A 17,508-nucleotide genomic window follows, 5' to 3' on the forward strand; every position below is an offset into this window, starting at 1 on the left:
CAAATTATCAGTATGACAATTCACTGTCCACATTTATAACATAGTTCTGGCAGAAAAATGCCACAACACTAGCTTCTGTGTACATACTTAACACAACAGATTTCCAAATATATGGCACCATTACACAGACATTCATAATATTGACAGAAAGATATGTGATCTGAATAAATGTTATCCACTGATTGACTCAAAGAAGTTAAAAGATAGTACAAGTAACCAGAAACATGTTGATTGTAAGAATGTGAGTGTACATTGTCCCAGGGTGTTAGTCGTGTCTGAACATGCCCAGGACTGAAAAGTTTTGGGTGGTGTAGGCTATTTAGACTTGCATATGAATATTTTTAAATTTTGGAAACTACGTATTTATTTATAAAATGGTATGGTTGAATTTCAATAAAGTGAATGAACTGTATGTTCATGAAATAAGTTGGTTGTTAAAGTACAAAAGAATGCAGTACTATTTTGTATGTGTACACAAGGAATTACCTATTTATGAGTACAGGTGACATATTTGAAATTATGATAAATTATGCAAATTCTTAATTAGTGACTTAATTGGTTAATGAAGAGTGTCATTTGGTTGAGAAAAGTTTGAGCAGTGAGAGTATAATGGTAAAGTTAGAAACTAATTAGGTATAATGACACAAAAGGCAACAGTAATTGTAAGTGAATGCAAACTTCAGTACTAATTGTTTTAAATTGATTAGTTTCAGAAAAATTACAACATGTTAAATGAAGTCTGGAGTCTTAGCTTTCTAATAGTAGGTGTCAGTATTTCCAAAATTACTTATTAGCTCAGTCAAAGTATACAATTATCTGCTATGGTAATAATTTCAGTTATTAATTACTCTTAATATGATGTCCAGAAGAAAACAAATGCATCATTGTAATCACTATATTGAAAATTATCATATGAATATATGTGAAATATGGCCTGAACAATATCTAAACAGATTTTGGCATGTATATGATGTGGATACCAAGAGTTAGATGAAAATTAAGAAAAAAATATAATTATTGTTATTAGGATTGCAGTTGGTGGAGATGGAAAGATTCCATCTTGATCTGTTGTCAGTGTTGATGAAATCTGTCTTAAAGAATGTGTCACTCAAATCAAATCTGAAAAAATAATGTTATTTTAATTAGAAACAAACTCTTTTGTTCTGGTCTGCTTCAGTCATTTTAATATTTTCATCTGATGTTTATGCCTCGTGATTTACACTACTGGCCATTAAAATAGCTACACCACGAAGATGACGTGCTACAGACGCGAAATTTAACCGACAGGAAGAAGATGCTATGATGCGCAAATGATTAGCTTTTCAGAGCATTCAATCAAGGTTGGTGCCGGTGGCGACACCTACAACGTGCTGACATGAGGAATGTTTCCAATTTCTCATACACAAACAGCAGTTGACCGGCGTTGCCTGGTGAAACGTTCTTGTGATGCCTCGTATAAGGAGTAGAAATGCGTACCATCGCGTTTCCGACTTTGATAAAGGTCGGAGTGTAGCCTATCGCGATTGTGGTTTATCGTATCGCGACATTGCTGCTCGCCGTGGTCGAGATCTAATGACTGTTAGCAGAATATGGAATCGGTGGGTTCAGGAGGGTAATACGGAGCGCCGTGCTGGATCCCAACGGCCTCGTATCACTAGCAGTCGAGATGACAGGCATCTTATCCGCGTGGCTGTAACGGATTGTGCAGCCACGTCTCGATCCCTGAGTCAACAGATGGGGACGTTCGCATGACAACAACCCTCTGCACGAACAGTTCGACACCGAGCGGGGTGGCGCAGTCGTTAGACACTGGACTCGCATTCGGGAGGACGACGGTTCAATCCCGCGTCCGGCCATCCTGATTTAGGTTTTCCGTGATTTCCCTAGATCACTCCAGGCAAATGCCGGGATGGTTTCTCTGAAAGGGCACGGCCGACTTCCTTCCCAATCCTTCCCTAATCCGATGAGACCGATGACCACGCTGTCTGGTCTCCTTCCCCAAACCAACCAACCAACCAACCAACCGAACAGTTCGACGACGTTTGCAGCAGCATGGCCTATCAGCTCGGAGACCATGGCTGCGGTTACCCTTGACGCTGCATCACAGACAGGAGCGCCTGCGGTGGTGTACTCAACGACGAACCTGGATGCACGAATGGCAAACCGTAATTTTTTCGGATGAATCCAGGTTCTGTGTACAGCATCATGATGGTCGCATCCGTGTTTGGCGACATCGCGGTGAACGCACATTGGAAGCGTGTATTCGTCATCACTATAGTGGCGTATCACCCGGCATGATGGTATGGGGTGCCATTGGTTACACGTCTCGGTCACCTCTTGTTCGCATTGACGGCACTTTGAACAGTGGACATTACATTTCATATGTGTTACGACCCGTGGCTCTACCCTTCATTCGATCCTTTCGAAACCCTACATTTTAGCAGGATAATGCACAACAGCATGTTGCAGGTCCTGTACGGGCCTTTCAACATACAGAAAATTTTCGACTGCTGCTATGGCCAACAGATTCTCCAGATCTCTCACCAACTGAAAACGCCTGGTCAATGGTGGCGGAGAAACTGGCTCATCACAATACGCCAGTCACTACTCTTGATGAACTGTGGTATCATGTTGAAGCTGCATGGGCAGCTGTACCTGTACACGTCATCCAAGCTCTGTTTGACTCAATGCCCAGGCGTATCAAGGCCATTATTACGGTCAGAGGTGGTTGTTCTGGGTACTGATTTCTCAGGACCTATGCACCCAAATTGCGTGAAAATGTAATCATATGTCGGTTCTAGTATAATATTTTTGTCCAATGAATATCCGTTTATTATCTGCATTTCTTTTTGGTGTAGCAATTTTAATGGCCAGTAGTGTAATAAAGTACTAGTTTTTTTGGTTTTCAATTCAGAAGCCGTCAGGTGTTATTCAACCTTATATTTATAAAATGTTGAAATAATAATGAATTCTAAATACATTCTTTGTATTCAGAAGGTGCATTGGGGCTTTAGGAGGAGTTAAATATAAATAGAGAAGACAAAACACTAATTGCATTCTCTTCTTGTGAACATAATTCAGATTTATCACAAACATAAAAATATTCAAGCAACAAATAGCTTTCACCTCCAACTTTGCTTGAACATAAAAATATTCAAGCAACAAATACTTTTCACCACCCACTCTGCATGATGAATATCTCCTAGAATACAGAAAGGTACAGGACAAAATGGTCCTCTGACAAGAGATCTGAGTTAATTCTAAATCTTAACCTTTCAGTGAGTGTTTCAGATACAGTTTTTGCTTGCTCTTTCACACAGTAAGTTAAATGGCCAGAAACATAAAATTACCTGCATTGAATGGTGGTAGATTTTCTTTTATTTTGGAGTATAGTGTGATCCATATAAACCTGAACTATTTTAATGAGTCACAACACTTAAACCAATGATGGGGCACATTTGTAATTCAGGGAAATGATACTACACAAGTGGGAGACTACATATAATACATACAAACATACATAGTCCTCACAGCAAATGTTGGATGTGCCCTCCGCCAGCATCAATGCACAACTGTACTAGCTTCACCATATTCTACGACTTTCTATCTTTACCAGTGTTGCTTATTTCATATGTAGTGGCCTCATGGTGTTGTCCAGTTGTCCATGGTCTATTCTTGTACACTCGGCTTTCAAGATACCCCCTCACAAGAAAAAATCTGAGAGGGTGGGGAGGGGGGGGAGGGAGGAGGGGGTAGGTCATGGGGGCCACAATTTTATGAGACCATTCAGTCACCAAAGAAACTGGTAACAAGTTGCATGAAAGAATTAGAGTTGTGACACAGTGTTCCATCTCATTGGAAATAACCTACCATAAGATTGACGACATCCAGCTGGTCCACAAATGTATTGAAGATGCTCATATAAACTGTAGTGTCTACAGTTGTATCAGAGAAAATGGAGCCAACAACAATCCTGGAAGCTGCCACCATACACCACACTCCAAACTTTTCATCATGCAGTGGTGTTTTGTGGATGATATTGGGGTTTACACCAGTGCAGTATGTGCTGTTTTGTGTGTTGATGTAACCGGACCTATAGAACCACACCTCAAATGGAAACCAGGTTATGGAGGAAATGTCTGGACAAGGATTTTTTTTAACTTAGTGTCTGTTTATTGCAGTGCTTCCATCATGGACAGTCTGTATGGTCACAGTGCCAATTTCCTCTCAGCTCTCTGGCATGTGCCATACAAAATGCCAGTCTCTTGGCTTAGTCGATGCAATAATTTCCTTGAGAGTTCTCCAAGCATTATCAATAACCTCTGCACTCATTGATGGTCTATGTTTTCCCCCGTCACTGTTTAGTACACCAGTTGTCTCCAATTTCCTTGCAACTGACAAAATTGTTGCCTTTTTTGGAACATCACACACATTGAATTCATTCCAGAATGCCCATTGTGCTGTAACAAATGAGTCTGTCTTCCAGTATGTTTTCACAATAGAAACTTACTCTTAAAGTGTGTACTGCACGTTTGTGTCATCTAAAGATTGCATACAAATCACTAATTTCCTTGTTATTGTCCCATGGCCCGAACTACACCTTGAAGTAAATTTTTTTATGTAGTCTTTTGCAGAACAATAAAATTTTAAAGTTTTAAATATTCATTTGTTAAAACATAAATGTAATTGGTGAATAGCATGGTATGTTTCCTACAAATTTCTTTTCTCTCAGGGACAAGTTTGCTACATCTTAACTAATAGTAATATGTGATTGTTTTGGTAATGGAAATAAGAAACAAAAATGAACAGTCAACAGTTGGCACTTAGATAGAAACTAGAGAAACTTACTAAATTTAGGGATTGTGTTGTTCTAGTTTTAGCATTCTACCTAGATGGAAATGTGCTCTTGTTGCACACTTGTGTAAGCCCTAAAACTAGAAGAAGAGTAATGTTATTAAAATTGGTGTGATTTACTGTTCTTTAAGTGTGGTCATTTGCCACAATCATTTATCTGCTTGTGAGTGGCTGAACTTGGCAAATAGTCATGTGTTGATTAACTGTGTTCTGCACTGAGAATAGAATTAGCGTATCTGCTTTTGTCTGCAGGCCATGGCCAAACTATCAGGGTGTACTTCATGGATTAACTGAAAGCTTCATAAGGCTTTTTCCAATCTATTCCATACACCAGAGACTTTCCTACTAATCTTGTAAGGCCCCAACCTTTGGAGAAAGGCTGTAGTGTAGAGAACAATTCGTCTACAACTTTGAGTGGTGTTCACGGCTGGTGACAACAGATGTGCCAGTAGGGATAGAGGTGTTGCATTAGGTCCATTAGTATTTCACTCTTTATGATTGTATATTATAGGTAAATAGATTACAAAATGTGATAAAGAAAGTAATCAGAGTTTGGGTGTCAAAATAACTGATGATGTTTGAAGTAGGGTGCATATAAAATTCATATGGTGACAGCTAGAAAAGCATTTCTGAAAAATGGAAGTTTTTTGACATCACATATTAATATTATCAATGTGAAAATAACTATGCTGTTATGTTACCACAAGCAAGCTGCTTAACTGATTTTTATGACATTTGAACCCTGAGGAAGAACATGGGGTACTAGAAAAATGGAAAGAAAAAAAATCAACCCCTAAGAGGATGCAGTAATGATGCAGGAATGGAGGTCAGTGACTTGGGGAGTATGTATAGGTGACCAGCTGTTGCCCGTGGCTGTGATCACAAATCAGGGGAGTATGTATAGATTGCTAGCTGTTACCCATAGCTGTGCTCACAGATCAGTAGTTTTGTTATGATGATTGACAGGAGTAAGCTAGTCAAATGTAAAGTGAAGTGTTAGGAGGGCCTCTCAGGAGGTATTTGTATGGAATGTATCCTCATACAGAAGTGAAATGTTGATGATAAGCAGTTCAGATAAGGAGAAATTTTGAAATGAGGTGCTACAGAAGAATGTTGAAAATTAGGTAGGTAGATCAAATAACTAATGAGGAGTGGCTGAATGAAACTGAGAAAAAAAGAAACCCGTGGCACAGCTTGACTATAAGAAGGGTTCAGTTAATCCTGAGACATAAAGAAATTGTAAATTTGATAATGAAAGAAAGTGTGGAGGTTAAAAATTGTTGAGGGAGACCAAGGCTTGAACACAGTTGGCAAGTCCAAATGAATGTTGAATGCAGAAGTTATTCAGAGATGAATAGGCTTGCACAGGATAGACTGACAGGAAGAGCTGCATCAAACCAGGCTTCAGACTGAAGACCACAACAACAACCTGCTTGTAACATGTAAATGTATCAGGGATAAAATAGATGGGAAATTACAGTAGTATTGCTAAAGTTTTGGAAGTACTCAGGTCTATATGGGAAAAGGGTTGCAATTTCCCTCTTAGTAGGGAAAGTTTGATTATAGTTTACAATGGTATGTCACCTACCAACACACAACATATAATGACAGCAGGTGATGGTCTCTATTCAGAAATATTGCTATGTTTACATATTTCCCAAAAGCTCTAAATATAACTGGGAAATGTTTCAAAGTAGTGTCCTCTTTTAGTTACTTGGGAGCCTTAATATCAAATAACAGCATTGGAAAGGCTATAAGGGAAAGAATACAAGTAGGGGACAGAGCTTACTTTGCAAATGTACAACTCTTCAGCCTTGTTAAAAGAATAACAAAACTCCCAATATATGAGGTTCATTCAAATTTAAAACTGGTTAGTGCATCTACCTTTGCCTTAGATGTAAGGTGGCACCACGTAACTGTGGATATGGTGGTGCCATCTATTGGCAGAGAGACTGACGCATGCACACTGTTTGATGTTGCATAACACCCGTGTGGTTTCACGCCGAAGAGAAGATGGTCACACAAGTTATCGTCCACTACTGAACATGTGGGCGAGTAAGTGGGAACAGTAAGAATTGATTTGATTTTTGGCGGCAGAGGGAGTTGGAGGCCGTGAAATGTATCGACGGATGAAGGCTGTGTACGGTGAGTTGGAGGCCGTGAAATTTATCGACAGATGAAGGCTGTGTACGGTGAGTACAGTCTGAGTCATTCAAGTGTTGTGGAATGGCGCAAACTATTCCTTGAGGGGCCCAAGTCACTGGAAGATGATGCTCGTCCTGGACACGCTCATCGTGTCATCGCACTAGAGATGATTGCAAAGGTGAATGCTTTAGTCTTGAACAATTGCAGAATCATTGTGAACAAGATCCATCGGTTACTGGGTATTAGAATGGGCACCGCCTACACCATAATGCATCAACACTTGAACTTCCGAAAAATCTGTGTGCAGTGGGTTCCCACCAACTGGCCACTGAACAGCGCAGTACTCAAATGGTGCTGTCTTTGAGTCATCTGCAATGTTACCATGGGGAGGAATACGGCTTTCTGTTGCGTATTGTCACAGTTGACGAAACATGGTGTCACCATTTTGAACTGGAAGGCAAGCATCAGAGCAAGCAGTGGAAATTCTTCACCACCGCCGTGCACACCAGTTCTGGTAAGGTCATGATGTCCTTCTATTTTGACCACAAGGGCCCACTGCTTGTCGAGTTCCTGGGACGGGGAACCACCATCAGTGCCCAGTGTTATCAAGCCACTTTACAGAACCTTAGACGAGCCATCAAGTCAAAACACCAAGGCATGTTTTCCAATGGCACTATCCTCCTGCATGATAATGCCCTCCCAAACACGGCCAATGCAGTGGAGATGACATTGCAGCAGTTTCGGTGGGAAATGCTGGAACATCGACCGTACGGTCCTGACCTTTCATTGTGTGACTTTGATATGTTTGGACCTCTAAAACAAATTATTCGCAGACATAGATTCACAACGGACAACTAAGAGTGTGACTGGGTCAAGGCCTGGATCTGACAGCTTCTTCAATAATGGAATCAACCGGCTAGTGTTGCTATGAAATAAATGTGCCAACAGTTTTGGTGACTATTTTTGAGTATGTGTACTGTGTATAACTACATTTTTGAGTTAATAAAATCGTTACCATTACTTTACTCTAGTGACCGAGTTTCATTCGAATGCCCCTTATATAACTCCCTCGTTCAATCAATCGTTACATATGGGTCAGAAATGCTGATGCTGGCAAGAGACTACACAAACATTCTAAGAACCTTTTAGTGAAAAGTACTAAATAAAATATATGGCGCAATAAAGGAGGAAGAAGGCTGAAGGATACACTATACTCCATAGCTTTAGGCATTAATACAAGGAAGAGATATTGTCAGATTTGTTAAATCACAATTAATATGATGGCTAGAGAACATGTGGAGAGAATGGCGGAGCACAGGATACAAAAGAAAGTAATAGAAGCTATGATACATGCTGCTAGACAGAAAGGGAGTCCTAGAAAAGGGTGGATTGATGATGTGTTAGATCATTTCACCAACATGGGTGTCCAGGAATTGGGGGGGGGGGGGGGGGGGGAACTGAGACTCGTGGAGGAAAATATCTGATGGATCCAAGGCTCACCAACGGCTATAATGCTGCAGAAGTAGTGACAGTAAGCAAGGTAGTCAAATATAAATTTAAGTGTTAGGAAGTCTTTTCTAAAGGTGTATATATGCCTTTTACAGAAATGAAATGTGTATGATAAACAGTCTACATTTTCTAGAGAATAAATACAGCAAAATTCATCCTTTCATAATATCCAAAATAATTTTCAGAATGCCACAATCAACAAAAAATATCAGAAATGCAAAGAAAGACACTGGCCGGCCTACAGCACGAGGTAGCAAAGCTAATATTAATACTGGCAGTAGCAGTACTTTGTCAAGAAAACCTGATACTAAAGGTGTGAAAAAAGATGAAAAAACGAAAGTGGGGAAGAAGGACGAAAAGAAAATAGAAAATAAGGTATGTGTTATGTGTAGATATGGTATTCATTGATTGTTTGTTTCACATATAATCAAAGAAATTTATTTTTGTTACAGGAAAAGGGTGATAATGAGAAGGAAGCACCAGTAGAAGAAGAAAGGAAGTTTGAAAGTAGTGGTTATGATAGAGATCTTGTGGAAATGCTTGGTATGATCTGTAAAAGAAATGTATAATTACTTATTCTTAGTTTCCACTGTGCAACTGGACTTTATCTGTAATTAACTCTTCTTTCAGAGCATGATATTTTGCAGAAAAATCCTAATATCCATTGGGATGATATCGCAGATCTTGCTGAAGCCAAAAGGTTATTAGAGGAAGCAGTAGTATTACCAATGTGGATGCCAGATTTTTTCAAGGTAGGTGTGTGTGCACTTGTGGGTACGTGTAAACGTTTGCTTGTATTTGGAGAAAGGTGTCATGTTCCTGTGAGTACATGTAAGTAGACAGACTGAAGTGTCAGCTGTAGGCAGCACACAAGTAAATAGCCCGTGTATAAACAAATAAACACAGTGTTTTGAATTGAGAGAAATAGTTCAGCTTCGTAACATCAAATCTTGGGGATCATGAAACAATTTAAATTTGATTGATTAAGCACAATCTTTCAACCCCTGTAAGGAGAAAACAGTTTTAGAATTTTGAACTATTGTAGTAGGAGGAAAAACCCAAGTGAAGTCTTCTGAATAGACCATAAAAATAATGCAGCTGTCTGGTAATGAGGAAAGCAAAGTGCCATACTAAGCCTCAGCTGTAAATGATAGGAAAACAGCTCTGATTGTAAGTTCTTAACACACTTCAGATAAACACCGTCGTAGTAAAGTTGTTGAATCACATGGAAAGATAACTAAGTTTGTTCAAAGTTCACAACCCATGTAGGAAAATGGCAAAGTCAGATAGAAATTCTAAATCTAACGACACAATCCGGAGCAGTTAATCTACATTTCAAGCAAGCATGTTTTATGTCCCACGAGACCGAACAGCAGGCAATCACAGAAATATTATGAAATCAAGAATCAGTCTGCTTGTAGGGGCCTAGTGCTGTTAAATGCCTTGGCATTTATGAATTTTAAATAGTAATTGATAAGCAGCACTTATAAAAAATTTTAAGATGATGTTTTGTATTTGAGCAGGTGTTTTGCAACACCGCTTCTATAGTGGTTGGGCAACCAAATTGAAAAAGTTGCTTGGGGGTTGGCAAGAGTTATTAGGGGAAATAAATTGGACTGTAAACATAACTTTTTACATCTTTATGAGAGAAATTCTTGAGGTAGTGCATGATAAAAAAAAGGAAAACAACACTCCAGTTTGAAAGTAATTTTTGAAATAAAGTATAGTTTATACACTCATGCTCATAAACTAAGGATAATTGCAAAATGTGGTGCCACACAACGTGGCACTACACAAAACTGGCACTAATAGCATAGGCACATAGGGAACACACACGACACAGATCTGTACGTCCACGGTATTGGTGATAAGCTGAGAAAACTGTCCCGAAACACAAGTGCTACAAAACGCCACTGTTTCCTGTGCATGTACCCCAACATCAATATGACCGAGCGAGGTGGCTCAGTGGTTAGCACACTGGACTCGCATTTGGGAGGACGACGGTTCAATCCCGTCTCCGGCCATCCTGATTTAGGTTTTCCGTGATTTCCCTAAATCGCCTCAGGCAAATGCCGGGATGGTTCCTTTGAAAGGGCACGGCCGATTTCCTTTCCAATCCTTCCCTAACCCGAGCTTGCGCTCCGTCTCTAATGACCTCGTTGTCGACGGGACGTTAAACACTAACCACCACCCCCAACATCAATATGGGATACGATCACCATGCACACGTACACAGGCTGCACAACGGGTTGGCATACTCCGGATCAGGTGGTCGAGCAGCTGCTGGGGTATAGCCTCCCATTCTTCCACCAGTGCCTGTCGTAGCTCCTCAAGTGTCCTAGGGGTTTAAAGACATCAGCAATATGTCGATCGAGAGCATCCCAGACGTGCTCAATGGGGCTTAGGTCTGGAGAACAGGCAGGCCACTCCATCCGCCTCATATCTTCTGTTTCAAGATACTCCTCCATGCAGCTCGGTGGGCCCGTGTGTTATCATCCATCAGGAGGAAGGTGGGACCCACTGCTCCACTGAAAAGGCAGACATGCTGGTGCAAAATGACGTCCTGATGCACCTGACATGTTACAGTTCCTCTGTCAAAGACATGCAGGGGTGTACATGCATCGATCATAATCCCACCCCACACCATCAGACCACGACCTCTATACAGGTCCCTTTCAGGGACATGAAGGGGTTGGTATCTGGTTCATACCAGATGAAAACCCGGCAAGACTCACTGTTCAGACTATACCTGGACTCGTCGGTGAACATAACCTGGGACCACTGTTCCAATGACCATGTACTGTGTTCTTGACACAGCTTTATGGGCTTTCCTGTGACCAGGGGTCAGTGGAATGCACCTTGCAGGTCTCCAGGTGAATAAACCATGTCTGTTCAGTCGTCTGTAGACTGTGTGTCTGGAGACAGCTGTTCTAGTGCCTGCGGTAAGGTCCAGAGCAAGGCTACCTGCAGTACACCGTGGCCGTCTGCGGGCACTGATGGTGAGATATCGGTCTTCTTGTGGTGTTGTCCACTATGGACGTCCCGTACTGTAGTGCCTGTACACGTTTCCTGTCTGCCGGAATTGTTGACATAATCTAGAGATCACACCTTGTGGCACACGGAGGGCCCGTGCTACGACCTGCTGTGTTGACCAGCCTCCAGTTGCCCAAGTACTCTACCCCTCATAACGTCATCAATATGTGTTCTTTGAGCCATTTTCAACACACAGTCACTATTAGCACATCTGAAAACGTCTGCACACTTACTCGCTGAACCGTACTCTGACATGCACCAATACATCTCTGCGTATGTGGACTGCTGCCAGCACCACTGTGCGACGACCACAGGTCAAATGAACCACATGGTCATACCCCGAGGTGATTTAAACCCACAAACTGCCCACCAGAGCGTTGTTTCACCATGTATCAGAATTATCCTTAATTTATGAGCATGAGTGTATTAAGTAACTAGTGTAGGTAGTATTTTTATTTATAGTATACTACTGCAAAAAATAAAAAAAATGTTGTCAATCAGTTTCTTTATCTTCATAAGCTGAAGAAAAATCGTGATGTTCCCGCTCTGCCTCCGATTCTCCTGAATCTGATTTCTCACTGACTACTGGGTACCTTTCCATTTTGTCTGTGCTTGGACAGTTAAGTATGGGTTTTTGCTTAGGTAAACAGGCTTATGTCGTGTTACTGCTCCATTTATCAGCTTCCATTTATAGGAAAGGTAGATAAGTTTTGCATCTGTCTGATATGAGTTTTTTATACTGTGGATTCATCCAAAACTGCTGAAGGAAAGCTCTGTATTAGCAGATGTAACTGATGTGCCCTGAATTTTAACAGCAACTTCTGCCGATTCACAAGTTCCTCTTAAACATCACCACCACAATAAAGGAATTTACACGATGATTTTTATCTTCCTGAGGGTTAGGACCTGCTCCTTCCCACAGAAATTATCTGGACCAAATCCCATGTTTGTCCCTATTGTCAGCCAAGCTCTCTGCAACCTGAATAACATTTAATATGTGTTCTTTGCTGTGCCACAAACAAAGCTTATTGTATCAAGCATCTCGCTAGGCTTCAGGTTACTTACATGGTACTGCTGGATGAAGATGATTAGCTGCCAGGTGCGCATAGATTCCTTGTTAGTAATCCTTTTCATGTTAGTATTCTAATTTTATCCTTACAGCAGTGCCATCATATGAAAGTAGATAAAGGAGCAGAACAGAAAACTGTAGTTTGCCTCAAACGTCACTACATCACACAATAAAGCTTACTTTTTAAGAATAAATTTATCATTAAGAAACACATGCCAGCTGTTCAATACATTCAGTTATAATTTTGTTATCAGTAATCATTCTTCAATAACATTCAGAGATTTTAGATGGATTCTAAAGCATGTTACATCACAAAGCAATGACCTAAGGACAGAGTGTCTGTGTGTGTGTGTGTGTGTGTGTGTGTGTGTGTGTGTGTGTGTGTGTGTGTAGTGCAACAGAGAGCGAAGAGTAGAACAGGTAGCATTATACTGAAGCACCAAAATAACTGGTATAGGCATGCATATTCAAATACAAAGATACGAAAACAGTCAGAATACGGCGCTGCAGTCGGCAGCACCTATATAAGACAACAAGTGTCTGGTGCAGCTGTTAGATAAGTTACTGCTGCTACAATGGCAGGTTATCAAGATTTAAGTGAGTTTGAACGTGGTGTTGCTGTCGGTGCACGAGCGATGGGACTATCTTCGAGATAGTGACGAAATGGGGTTTTTCCCATACTACCATTTCATGAGTGTACCATGAATATTGGGAATCCGGTAAAACATCAAATCTCTGACATCACTGTGGTCAGAAAATGGTCCTGCAAGAACAGGACCAATGAGAACTGAAGAGAATTGTTCAACATGACAGAAGTGCAACCCTTCCGCAAATTGCTGCAGATTTCAATGTTGGGCCATCAAGTGCCAGCATGTGAACTATTCAATGAAACGTCATCGATATAGGCTTTTGGAGTCGAAGGCCCACTCATGTATCCTTGATGACTGCACAACACAAAGCTTTATGCCTCGCCTGGGTCCGTCAACACCAACATTGGACTGTTGAGGACTGGAAACATGTTGCCTGGTTGGACAAGTCTCGTTTCAGATTGTATTGAGCAGTTGGACGTGTACGGATATGGAGACAACCTCATGACTCCATGGACCCTGCATGTCAGCAGGGGACTGTTCAAGCTGGTGGAGGCTCTGTAATGGTGTGGGGCATGGCCAGTTGGAGTGATATGGGACCCTTGATACGACTAGATACGACTCTGAGAGATGACACACATGTAAGCATCCTGTCTGATCACCTGCATCCATTCATGTCCTTTGTTCATTCTGACAGACTTGGGCTCCATCTGGACAATGCGGCATCCCACACATCCAGAGTTACTGCAGAGTAGCTCCAGGAACACTCTTCTGAGTTTAAACACTTCCTCTGGTCACTAAACTCCCCAGATGTGAAAATTATTGAGTATATCTGGGATGCCTTGCAATGTGCTGTTCAGAAGACATCTCCACTCCCCTTTACTCTTACGGATTTCTGGACAGCCCTGCAGGATTCATGGTATCAGTTCCCTCCAGCACTATTTCAGACATTAGTAGAGTGCATGCCATTTCATGTTGTTTCACTTCTGTGTGCTCGTGGGGGCCCTACACGATATTAGGGAGGTGTACCAGTTCCTTTGGCTCTTCAGGGTAAATGATAAGTAGCATTCAGTGACACATGGCTTTCCTTGGTACAGCAAGTTGAAATGCTAATTAAAAAAAAAAAAAAGAAGATTCACTCTTCTTTCCTTGCATTATTGGTAATAAAGGCAATGGATGACTACATGGGTTTAAGCATAAACATTTACTAACTTTTAGTACTGATACTATCATTCCATCCTTTATTTTAATTGGTAAATTGTACATTCTAGCAGAAAAACTTTGAAAAGTACTTTTAAAAAATGTCCAGCTTTTGGGCATTTAAAACTGCTTTGGGCAAATTCCTGGGCAAATGCCCATTTATAAATGTTCTGCCCACTGGGCATTTGCCTGGTCCACATCATTATTCTGGCCACATCTTTCGTAGAGAGGCCACGCTGCAGGATCCAGGGCAAGGATGTTGGCACAGACAGTGACTGCAGCATAGCAATGACTGGGGTGAGCTCCTGATTGTGAAAATGCAATAAGAATTTGGCACCTGGACAAGGTAGCTCGCTCGGTGGGAATTGCTACCCAGGGTCCCTGCACCACCATAAATACAACCCTTGGTGCCAGGATACAGTCAGTTTTGCTTTGTCATGTGGCTGGCATAAGAAAGAGGTCTGTGGTGCTATCAACCTCTGCTAGCACTTTGGTCACTGTCTTGATAGTGGAGGACTGAGCTGGGATCATATCCAAAACCTTTCAGTCTGTTGTCTGTACTACAGAGCCACCAAGCTACACTACAGAATCATAAGAATTAATTATGTATGTACCTAGTAAATCTTATGTGAGCATTTACCACTTCATTTTATGGAAAACATTAAAGGAATTTGACATCCTACCGAAATACGTCCAACTAATTGCAGATTGCTATTGTTGATCAACTTGTTAAGTAAGGTTTGGCAACCAACTATCACCACCATTGTGTTAAAAATGGATTGAGAAAAAAAAAAATCATTGGTGCCAATACCATTCAGCATGATCTTGGAAAAAGTAAGCCATGACACTTGTCGAATCAAAGAAATGGTGATGGTGGGAGCACACACAACCCTGCCATTTGTTGATGATGTCATGGATATTGCCAACACCCTGGAGCAAGTATACAAAGATGCTCTCTGATTTCTCCACAGTGCAAAGAAAATTTGACTGATGGCGAATTATAATAAAACAGTATATCTCATTGTATTACACCATCAAGCTCTCCTTCCTTCCATTTTTATTGATTGGCATATCTTTCAGCGAGTTCAAGAATTCAAGAACCTGGGATTCATACTGACTAATAAAAGTGAAGTAATGAAAGAAATGACTCAACGAATAATAAATGGAAATGAAGATCACACTTTGCCACTTTCACAGTATAGAAATTTTTATTGTTCCAAGATAACAACAATTGTAACAATAAAACTCTCTATACTGCAGTCACGGAGTGCGAAGTGTACCCTTCATTTCCAACCATACAGATTGATCAACAGCACAACATGTGTACCTTACAGAATAATAAAAGCTAATAACATGTTCTTTAGTATGAACAGTTTATTGAAGTCTTGTCTGATGTCACAGAAGGATGAGATTCAGCTGAACATGACACTAGTACGACTGGTCCTTCTGTATATTTGTAAAACCTCAGCAACAGCCGAAGAAACGATCTGTGCCTTCGAGAGGGAGGTACTTGGAGATCTCTGTGTACCATACCATGGGAGGTAAATGGGAATAAAGAATGAAAGACCTATATCAGCAGTTTTGAACATTCTCAACTTGCTGGAAAATGCTCGAGGGGATGTCCAAGGATAAAGTGGAAGGACTGGAACTATCCTAAAATTAGTCTGTTGCTTTTAGTTGTTCACAATTGAGATAAAACTTTGTTCACTCATTTTGTAGCACTAAAAACATGAGCAAATTGCTTAATTATATCAACAAGACACCTATATGTGGTAGTGAGAGCGGTCTCGGTACAGTGGAGAAAGGTGCTGCAGATTGAGTTTCTGTTGGCTGCATTCTCATCGCTGGCTGTTTATGTAGAGTACTTCTGCATGTTAGCAGGCGGAGGGGGAAGTACTGGCAAGTGCAGAGTCAGTTGAATTTTGTAACTGCTATGGCCTTCTGCCTATGAAGTACAGGATGTCCCACAAAAAATCAGTACACTTCACACCCGAGTTGAAGTAACAGTGAACTAACTAAAAAAGAATAGATAACAGTAATGTTAAAAACATGTAGTTACTTGTTTATAAGAGATGCTGGAGGTGGTGCCCATGGGCATTTGGAGATAGTGTTGCCATTTCACAAGCAATTCAACTAGAGATGATTAACTGGTTCGTGAGGCATACCAGTTATATGTGGGATACCTCTATTTGTGTGTTGCATTTGTTCCACTGTAAAGCAAGTAAATCTGTGCACAATCTTAAGGTTGGTTTGAATACTGCACTGCTCTACAAGGCATGGAGGTGTGCCCCCTCTGAACTGATTTATACAGCCAGTTAGACAGGGACCTACATTTCAACATGAACTCCAAAACACAGAGCAACTGGACTTGGCTTTTTTCTTATTTTTAGAGATGAAAGAAACGATAAGTAACAGAAAAACTTATACAGTCAATGGGGTATCAGACCCGAAGCCTTTGGTGTTGTAATCTGGAACTTAACCAACTGAGTCACCAACACTCACTTATGTACAGTCCGTTAATAAGTTATTTGTCTGTTAGAAACAGCAGTGAGCCAGGGGAAGAAACACTAGTCATAGAATTTGGTACAAGAAGTAAACAAAGAAAATGCAGTGGCATTCTACGTTATTCATTAATTACAAATAATTTATGTATGAATAAAATTGTCTGAATGATCTACATTATTCATTAGTTACAAATAATTTATGTATGAATAAGTTTGAATGATCTACTTGCTCGAATAATCGCCCAGATTGAAATTTATTCAAATAATGCCCATTTCTGCTTACCATTACACCTTGTGCTTCCTTCCTCTTCATGTTCATTGTAGTTAATATCGAAACCATAATGTGTCTTATTACTTCATTTCCTAGATTTATGCACGAGAGCCTATAGTATAGCTGCTTTGAAGTTTTTTGTTAATTATAGACGAAGTTGACAATTATAATGTTGTCACACTCCTCAAAGTAATACTTTTCATTTGTTTGATCCTAAATGTGTGTCAGCGTTGGTGTGATTGTTGTAGCTGACTGAGTGTGAGCATTATTTCGTCAGCCATTCTTTCAACTAAATTTACAGTTGTACAGCTAAATCAATGCCCTTCAAAGCATGCA

General features: G+C 40.6%; 1 protein-coding gene across 1 annotated transcript in view; it reads left to right on the top strand.

The window, feature by feature from the left end:
- The window catches only part of LOC126184542 (katanin p60 ATPase-containing subunit A-like 1), a 104,390-nt gene that overhangs the window by 42,688 nt on the left and 44,194 nt on the right, over positions 1-17,508 (top strand). Inside the window, exons 5-7 of the mRNA XM_049926951.1 lie at positions 8,694-8,883; positions 8,961-9,051; positions 9,139-9,260. Of these exons, the coding sequence (XP_049782908.1) occupies positions 8,694-8,883; positions 8,961-9,051; positions 9,139-9,260 (403 nt within the window). The remainder of the gene's footprint in view (positions 1-8,693; positions 8,884-8,960; positions 9,052-9,138; positions 9,261-17,508) is intronic.

The sequence above is a fragment of the Schistocerca cancellata genome, chromosome 4 (assembly GCF_023864275.1).
Source record: "Schistocerca cancellata isolate TAMUIC-IGC-003103 chromosome 4, iqSchCanc2.1, whole genome shotgun sequence".
Lineage (NCBI taxonomy): Eukaryota > Metazoa > Arthropoda > Insecta > Orthoptera > Acrididae > Schistocerca > Schistocerca cancellata.